This window comes from Neolamprologus brichardi, chromosome 18 (genome assembly GCF_056152115.1).
Source record: "Neolamprologus brichardi isolate AB-2024 chromosome 18, ASM5615211v1, whole genome shotgun sequence".
Classification (NCBI taxonomy): domain Eukaryota; kingdom Metazoa; phylum Chordata; class Actinopteri; order Cichliformes; family Cichlidae; genus Neolamprologus; species Neolamprologus brichardi.
In genome coordinates this window covers 29961808-29971339 of record NC_142121.1, presented here as the reverse complement: position 1 = coordinate 29971339, position 9532 = coordinate 29961808, and the positions used below count along the sequence as shown (strand labels likewise).

At 42.5% G+C, this 9532-nt stretch overlaps 1 protein-coding gene across 1 annotated transcript; it reads right to left on the bottom strand.

The window, feature by feature from the left end:
• Positions 1-2365: 2365 nt before the first annotated feature.
• On the bottom strand, positions 2366-7972 carry LOC102778693 (caspase-8-like). The gene is made up of 8 exons (XM_087831258.1): positions 7723-7972; positions 7217-7261; positions 4333-4391; positions 4208-4246; positions 4002-4113; positions 3715-3842; positions 2967-3346; positions 2366-2501 (listed from the first exon to the last, which is right to left on the bottom strand). The coding sequence occupies exons 1-8, from the start codon at positions 7970-7972 to the stop codon at positions 2366-2368; spliced, it is 1149 nt and encodes a 382-aa protein (XP_087687384.1).
• Positions 7973-9532: the final 1560 nt, after the last annotated feature.

Here is a 9532-nt window from a genome sequence, read left to right as displayed (position 1 = left end):
AGAGGGACCGGAGGGTGTGTTCCAACTACAGGGGGATCACACTCCTCAGCCTCCCTGGGAAAGTCTATGCCAGGGTGCCGGAGAGGAGAGTTCGTCTGTTAGTCGAACCTCGGATACAGGAGGAACAATGTGGTTTTCGTCCTGGCCGTGGAACACTGGACCAGCTCCTTACCCTCTCGAGGATACTCAATGGCGCATGGGAATTTGCCCAACAAGTCTACATGTGTTTTGTGGACTTGGAGAAGGCATTTGACCGTGTCCCTCGGGGGTCCTGTGGGGGGTGCTCCGGGAGTGTGGGGTGTCTGGCCCATTGCTACGGGCCATTCAGTCCTTATACGATTGTTGCAAGAGCTTGGTCCGCATAGCCGGCAATAAGTCGGACTCGTTCCTGGTATGTGATGGGCTCCGCCAGGTCTGCACTTTGTCAACGATTCTGTTCTTAATTTTTATGATGAACAGAATCGCTCCATTAGAATGGACAGAATTTCTAGGTGTAGCCAAGTGGCGGAAGGCTTTCATTTTGGTGGTCTCAGGATCTCACCTCTGCTTTTCGCAGATGATGTGGTCCTGTTGGCTTCGTCAGTTCATGGCCTCCAGCTCGCCTTGGAACGGTTCGCAGCCGAGTGTGAAGTGATGGGAATGAGAATAAGCACCTCCAAATCTGAGGCCATGGTCCGCAGCCGGAAAAGGGTGGAGGGAGGGTCAGGGATTCAACAAAATCTTTAACTCATTTGACTGTACTTTGTGTTTATGTGAAACCACACTTCTACCGGACCCTGATTCCTTCCTGGACTTGTTCCCCACCTCTTTTGGACTCGGTGAATTCTCTGTTGCCCTGTTTAACTTCACACAGGAGTTCATTTTCTTTGGACACTAGCATCTTTCTTGAACATTTGATTTGAACTGGCTAACTGGTGTTTTTCCCCCTTGTTTCCCTGTTTTTTTTTTTGCTTTTTTGTTTTTTTTTCATTTTTGTCTTTCTTGCTGTGCTTGGATGTTATAGTTTTTTGTCTGGTGTGATTTTATGTAATCTTGCCCTTAAAGTCTTATGAATAAACATAAAAAAATTGCAAAACCCTTAGCTATGTATCTAATAAAACCTGTGTAACTTTGCTCACTTCAGTTCAGCATCAGGTAATGTTCATATGTTAATTCATGGTTTTCTTCAGTTTTTGTTCTACTGCAGAATATTTTCAAGGGGGTTATGTTGCGATGTTGTTATTCAGAGAAGCACCGGCAGAAGTGGGCAGATGTGAAAAGTTTTTCTTACTGGAACTGTGGAAGCAGGCTGGGCTCTGGACGAATCTCTCTGAAGGCACACCCACACAGCGAGGTCTGAAAGGCGCGGACTCATTTTCATCATTCGCGTGTCACGTTACTGAATGCACGCGCTCTCCTAAAGTGCCCTCTGCTGCTGTCGCACGAGTCTTATACACTTTGCAGAGTTTTGACTCCTTTCACCTGATATAATATGAGCTGCTATTATTTGCTAAAACTGCTTACGTTCCTGTATTGCGCATCTGTGAAACATAAGACGATTCGACCTGCATCATATCGGTCTGCCGTTTAGGCTCTTTGAAACATCACGGCAAAATGTTGAGGAAAAAGAGTTTTTTTAATGGACTGACAATGAGGTGGCGTTGTTGCTGCGATTAACACAGAAGTACAAAGTTGCAAAAGCGAGTGAGAATGAAAGAAAAGCCATCTGGAGCATGTACAGACTGATATTAAACTTTAATAGGGCTGTCAAAATTGAGAGCAAACTAAACAACTGCTGTATAAGGCCCTCCGCTATCTTAATTTAATTGGTCACATGACTGCATCATGTGACTAAAATGTGTCATTGTTTTTGTAAAGGCTCCGGGTTTGCTGTCCACACTGCGACACAAAAACGTTTTCAAATGTATCTGCTTTGGAGAGCGTTTTCAAAAAGCTCTGTTTACCTTCACCAACAACATCATCTGAGTGTGGACGGAAGGCCAAAACAGAGAGAAAAAGATGTGTTTTCAAACGAAAACGAATTAGTGTGGACATGGCAGAGGTGCAGAGGTGCACCTCTGCACCTCCTTTACCTGTAATGTTTCTTTTTGGCAGCTGCTCAAAGGTAAGAGGTGGTGTAAGAGTCAATCGTTCTCTGTGAACATTAAATAATGTTCAGTGGTTCGTATTAAATAATACAAACCACTTAAATGTTTTTTTTTTATTTCATGACAAAAAACCAAACAAACATGTCTTCCCTATTAAAAATGTAATTTAGGTAAATAGAACTATAGGCCAAAGAAAGAATGCATGATTCTGAGGTGAAAAACATTTTTCTATGCAGGAATTGTGTAGACTTGCAATGTTGTATTTGGTCACAGTCAGGTCATATATATTTGAGGACAAGCTTCTTGGTGAGAGTGTATTTGGGCTCCGGCATTGGTTTGTGGGTTGAATACTCTCCTTTGCTGATCTCCCTGTTCACACGTGTCAGGACAGTGAGGATATCGTCCATCTCCTGTCTGCAAGGACAACATGAGAATAAAAAAAAGACACATTTAGGATAGTTTCAAAATTTTAACAAAAGACCCAACTCATGCCAACACCATGTTTGAAAACACCAAAAGCAGGCAGACAGAAATGTACAGAGATTTGATGTATTTGATTTGCCTTCCCTCATTACTTTTGAGTCTCAGAAAATGGTGGAGTTTGTGTGAAGATGAGTACTTTTGGAACTGTTAAACCTGTGCTTTTTGTAAAACGCAAAGCTCAAAGTCTTCACTTCAGTCACATCATGATTGTGTGAAAATTTATTGAGGTGTTCTAAAAAGGGAAAACTACTACATTTTTGTTTTTGTCCAAAATTCTATGGACCGAACTGTATGTGACATTTTAAAAAATCTACTCTGTAGGAAACTACTGCACTACAACCTTCCCATATGACAGTGGTGTGGTCTGCTATAAAGAAACTAATCATTTTAACTCACCTTTCCGCTGCTATTTTCAGCTGTTTGCACAGCTCCTGGATGTAGATAGATCCTGTGAGTGTGTTTCGAAAGGACTTGCACTCCTCTACTGTGGCCATGCCGATCAGAAAGTCTGCTAGCTCAGGCACTGTCTCATCAGGGCTTGAGTCGTCAGCTTGCCATGCTTCTTTTTTTCGGTTCTCGTCCTCTCTGCTGCAGGGACGGTATCCTTTCTGGTATCCATCACCTTGACAGGCTTGAATGAAGAAGAGTTTGGGCTTCCCTGTCAAGGTTGAGGCTCTTTTACTTGTAAAGGGGTCCGTCAGCTCTTTCAGGAGCACCCTTTCCCCATCAGTGCCAAAGACACACTCCTTTTCTCCATGTGAAAGCACGAACACCACCTTAAATCAGAGGTAGATATATGTTTTATTAATTATACTAACACTACTGCTGACATGTTGCTGCTGTTACAATCACAGAGACATGCACTACATGGTAACATTTTTTAGAAATGTGCTGATCTAAGACCTTTTTGAGAAGCCTGATACTGCATATCTGCACAGTAAATGATAAACAATAGCTGAAAAAATGTAAATGTAATACTGATAAGTTATGGTTTTATGGTAAAGTGTCTGTAGGTTACGTTTATGGTAAGAGCCTCAGAGCCTGCTGCTTGTATTATCTTCTCAGATAACTCTTTTTTCAAACTAAATTTCAAAATAAGTGCATATGTATGAAGTACTACAACTCCGAAGATGTGTCTACGCACCAAGGCATCATCACTTGTAAAATTAATCCTGCCAAGATCATTTATTTTCTTCTTCATCTGCTCTGCAGTACAGTTGTTGTGTATCTTCACTTGAAAACCTAAGCGAGTGAACACTGCATTCAGAGCATCTGTATCAGACAGAAAAGAAGCAAAAGAAGGATTATAAGTACATTACATGGTCATGGCATACGTATATATGCATTAATTGTTACAGGGCTCAGGAGCTTCCAGATAAAACAGTCATACATAAATCAGGTCATGTGACTGTTTGAAGTCAAGAACTGTACCTGCATCCTCCTGAGTTCCTCTTCGATCCTTCAGATGTGTTCCTGTGAAGATCTCATTGTTGAAGACCACGCACCAACCACGTGGGTTATGAGTCAGTTTGTAGTTGTCTGACTACAGGACACAAACACAGAAAACAGACTGATGATAAATGTTACTGATGTGACAAAAGAATGAATGAAAGCATGAGAACCTGTGAATGGATTACCTCATTAGGAGGAGGAGTGGGCAGTGGCTCATGGGTATTCTGTGGGAATAAAACACAGCGGTCAGGAAACTGACAAACTGCAACATTAACTGCTCAGAAACACACATTTACAGACACACATATACCTCAATATCCATACTGACATCAGGAGGTAACTTGAACTGCTGCTGTGGATGCCGGGCGCCTGTAATGATCACAATCATTCGATGGTGTTACCAACATATACAATTTCATGCGTACATGTTCTGGTATATGGAAGTGGATCCTGTACTTTGTGTGTAGTTCTCTAAAATAATTGCCAGTTGTTGATCCGGTTTCTGCACTGCTTCATGCAGCAAAGTAACATCTATCTCTGACTCTCAGATCCTCAAATAATGCTAAGAGGCTGCACAAAAGTGCCCTCAGTGACCCAAACTTTAGAAAAACTTCATATGAACTTTTTAATATTTTTAACATTAACTATGCAAGAAACATCTCCTGGATGCACTGGTATGCATCTTCGGCGATGTATCCTGGAGTAATCAGGTGTTTCGGGTCTCGCAAAATCATACATCCTCACCCTGGCGACCAAGTCAGGGGTGATCAGGCCACAACTTGCGTACCAATAGCTATCCACAGATCCGCTCTCTTTATCCACAGCCACCTTGTGGCTCTCTCTGCAGTTTCACTCACAGTCTGGATGGCCCTCTTCTTGGCTGACCCACCCACACCTAGCCGGCCGAGGACTTTGCAGAGTGATTGACCTGCAAAGCCCCTTCATCCCACTTCGATGGGCTCATAGAATGTCTTCCAGCCCCGTTCCCTGCACTAGTTCCTCGTCCTCAGCGCATTTCCTCTCGTTGGCCTTCTTGATCCGCTCTTCCCAGGGCACTGTAAGTTCCAGCATATTCAGTTGTTTTGAGGCCTCCGAAGTGATGATCATGTGTGGCTAGAGGGATGTTTTTAAGATGTGCTGGGGGAACTTTAGCTGTTTACCCCGGTCAGCCTGTAGCTGCCAATCCGAGACTGTGCTGAGGAGGCCAGCTGTTAACTGTGGGCACACCTGGGGTTTCTCTCCAGCCTTAATGAAAGAAATTGCCTTCTCTGGAGTGTGATGGTGCTTGCTCAGGAACTACTCTGAGCACCTGGTTGTGACGCCACAGATACCGACCGTCAGCCAGGGCCTTTCGGTAGCTCCTGAGGAGGTGTTCTAGGGTGCCTCTTCTAGAGCACAGCAGACAGTCTGATGTCTTACTCTTCCCCCACACATGGAGGTTAACTGGGCTTGGCAGGGTGCTGTATACTGCCTGCACAAGGAATTGGACTTTGTGGAAATCTGCCTGCATGATGACTTGGCGCTGCAAGGTACTCTCCCACCTTGTCCACACTCCCTGCTGCCTGAGTCCTACGGCCCTGCTCACTCGCTTCTCCTATTCACCTGCTTGTACCTCTTCCTGGAGTAGCTGGTGTCCTTTCCCGACATCTTGGTGACCTGGGCCTTTGGGAAATAAGACTATAAACATGGCCAGCATATAACGTCTCACTCTGTAACAGTGAATAAGCTCATTGTGGGCCTGTGAATCAATGTCACAGGCCCACAACACTGATTTGTGTCTTTGCACACAAAGACTTCTCCAGATACTGAAAGTATCAACTGCGAAGATGTGGAGGGACACGTTGAGCTTGTGGATAAGATCATGAGAAAAGCAGAAGATACCTGCAGAACTTTCCTCAACCTCCTGCAAACTGATGAAGACATTTAAAGTACTTTCCCTGAACTGAAGAACTTACATATCATTGACACCCTGTTTCTACCTAAGCCTGATTAAGCTTCGTTACTTCAGCATAGTGATTACACACACAGAAATGTTGTGTCTGAGATCATGTTCAGGTTGGATGTGCAACTCTGTTTCTCTCTGATTCCCTTCTATCACAAGACAGCTCCAGTCAAATGGAGGTGAGGTCCTACTTCTAGAAAGGCAGAGCAGTTCAATAAGTTACAACATTTGTGTCAGAGAGATAATATAAAGTTTAATCAGTTTACTTCAGGAGCCCTACTGGTGAAGCACAACAATGGGTTTTGACCTGTAACCAGTGATGGTTAGGTTAGGTTGCATAACTAGCTCCTCAGCTGGAACAAAACTCCATGTTGTGTCTGTTGAAAAATAACAAGAAGAAATGGAGGCAAAGATGTTTGGACCTGTGAGTGTCTGAACGTTCAGCGGTCGAAACCAGTAATTTAATGTGGCACCAAGAAGCAGCTAATTGGAAAGCTGATATATGTATTGCTAATAAAATTCATATGATGTAAATTAGCAACAGACTTGAATTCTTTTTTTTTTACGATTCTGTTTTGAGACTTTTCTGAAGTTATTTGTGGATTTGTGTCTGACTTTTAAACCTGACTTGGAGCAGGGTGCACCAGCTGAACTGTGGTTAAATGTTCAGATGATCAGTAACCATTAATAACTAAATAGTAGCAATTATAACTACGTAGTTCAACACAAATCGCCAATATTCGTCAATTAAAGCTAGCAACACTGAGCTGGTGCAACAACCAGCAGACCTGGTTAGTTGTTTCTTTCTGCATAAAAAAACAAAATGGAAAAAAATCCAAAACAATAACTAAATGAAAATTAATGCACGAGGACAACAACTATGATTAAATGTACTGACACTAAACTAATAAAATTGAGAACAGAATGTTTTGGAGAGACAAGAACTCATCCAGAATTCATTAATTGTGTATAGAGATGGGTGGAGCGATCCAATAAGTCACTCCCCTTTTATGCGCAATTTGATCTGCTGCAGGTAATAAGGGTGGGAAGGGCAAGGAAAGCTTCCGTGCTCCCATAAAAACGTGTTTGCAGACTAAAGCTAAAAGAATTTAGACTTTAGATTAAAACTAACTCAAATGTTGCTGTCAAAAGTAGCGCTGGTCTATACTGTGAAATGTTGGTAAAGAGTAAAGGAAAACAGTAAATCAGCCACGTCTCATAGCAGGAAAGGTAAAAGAGAGCAGAAACTCACTGTCACTGGGACCAGGTTTTGAGAAGTTTCCATCTATAGCATCCTCTGCAAAAATGAAGACACAGTGTTAGAGTCCGATCCCTGTGACGGTGTTTCAGTCGATCACACAGAGAAAAACAGCAATATTAAAACATCACACATGGGTGTAATATTACATTCATTAAAGTACCTGACCTTACAGCCATCACGTATTATTGCTTTAGTTGTACATTTATACAGAGGAATGAAGCAGCCAGCAACTCCATCAGAGCGATCAGGACATTTTATAAGATTATTATTACCAAAAAAAAGTCTAAGTCCAGATTGTATTGTGGGACTGGAGTTAATTTAATTTATTGTATAAATGTGCGAATCTGCCATCAGCCCCGTCAAAACTCGTTATTAGTCGATCGGTCGTTAAGTTTTCGCTCTGTAGCATGCAGTAGCCCAACACTCAGCCCTCATTAAATCCCGACCTCTGTCTGTGTGGGTTTTACTTTATCGATGCAGAATCGCAGTTGATTTGCCGAGTTCTTTCGCTGGCTGATTGCAGCCGATCGCTTCCAGGATCTCGAGAACCACCGTCAGAGCCCCCTCCTCGGTAAAAGTAGACACCAGCACGTCTGTGATCTGCAGACGGCTTTTGTCCTCCACGTGGCTGCGTTTCACCCGCGGCTCTTCTCTGCGGTCCAGAAGCTTGTGGCAGAACCTCTCAAACTCCCCCTTTGACAGGTTCTCCAGAGTGTCTGCCAAAGTGGATGTAATAGTTTTGGCCATTCTTCACCGAGATCCAAGACTGAGCCTCTGCTGTTGCTTTCTGGTGTGTTGCCAGAGAAGTTAACTAATTCCTGTCTGAGCAATTCGAAACTATAGTCAAGAGAAAAAAAAGATACATTCAAATGCTTTCGGAAACAGAAGACCTCTAATGAAAGCAAATGGACACGAGTACTTATTAAAATAGCTCAGTCTGTTTCACGAGTTTTACAGATTATTTCAGTGTAGTGGTTTCACAAGCCCATTTATTTATTTATTTATTTATTTATTTATTTATTTATGTATTTTGTTATTGTCATGTTGCATCGGAGCAAACACAGCATCTCCAATTCTCTCTCGGACACCTTTATCAAAGTTTTATTCTAAACTTACACAGTCTTCTTTAACCGTGCCACCACAAGCCCAAAACATTTCAGCCTTTCTAAAGTAACATAAGGACACTGCGATGTTTGTCAGCATGGAACAAATGAGAGAAGCCCATTAATTGCAGGTCCTCAAAAGCTCACTGGATGAGTCACAAGCAGTAAGTAACAAGCACAGTTACAGTTACACAATTCCTCGTTCATCACTCATTTCCAGCCAACTGTTGTGCCCTTAAACAGGGGAAATAGTGAGGAGAGGTGAAAGAATGGCACAGACACGCAGCTCTCACTCTCACTCGTCTGTATTGAGTGAAGGAGGAAGAGCGCGAACCCACCTACTGGAGCCCTGAGGCATTACCAATGGATCGACGCACAATCAACCCAGGCAAAACTTTCACTACATATCTCCCTCTATATTCCCACTGCATATTCTATTCAAAAACAGTCAAAGCAACAAATAAAACATTAATAAATGCACCACATGAAATGTAAGGAACAGAGATGTACAACTTCAAAACTAATCAAATTTATGATCCACCACATACTCCCCCTCTGAATAGATGTTGTCCTCAACATCCAAATGTTTAACATTTAGCACAAGCGTGGAGTTATGACCATTAACATCACCAAAACCACATACAATAAACCATTGCATACTATAACTGTTTCTTGTACCTTATATGTACTCTACAAGAATAGTTTCACAAGCTGGAACTCTTTTCATACATTCTTTAGTGTGGGTTATTACCCAAAGTCTTTCAGTGTTCTCATACAGTCTGTATGAATTACAGTGTCCATGCAGTTACATTAACACAGTCTGCTGCTGGCTTGTGAACAAAGTCCTTTTAGTGCAGCTTGTCAAAGCAGTCACTCTCTCCTTTGACCAATGTCCATGAGAGTGATACAAGTGGCCGTAGCCATGTGGTGTGCTTTGGATGTGTGTGTTAAGCTGCAAGCACAATATGAATCAGTTCAATGTCCAAAAGTCACTTTGAATATGAATTCTGTGTTAAACAGTCCATTTACTTGTGGTTGGTGTGGAGTGTAAGTACATTGTCTCTGTTCAGTAATGTGTTTCGTGTGTGATCACAATGTTTCTTTTCACTCAAGTCCATACAGTTATCAGTGGCAGTATGCCACTGATAACTGTATGGAGTGGAGGAACCTGTTCCTGAACAGGTGCAGGAACAGGTTCCTCCAC

Excerpts from the sequence above, each read along its gene's own strand:
- LOC102778693 (XM_087831258.1), bottom strand. The coding sequence starts at position 7,972 with ATGGCCAAAACTATTACATCCACTTTGGCAGACACTCTGGAGAACCTG. Across the intron at positions 7,262-7,722 it reads TCAGCCAGCGAAAGAACTCG|AGGATGCTATAGATGGAAAC; the intron begins GCAAATCAACTG and ends TCATTTTTGCAG. Across the intron at positions 4,114-4,207 it reads CCACTCCTCCTCCTAATGAG|TCAGACAACTACAAACTGAC; the intron begins GTAATCCATTCA and ends TGTGTCCTGTAG.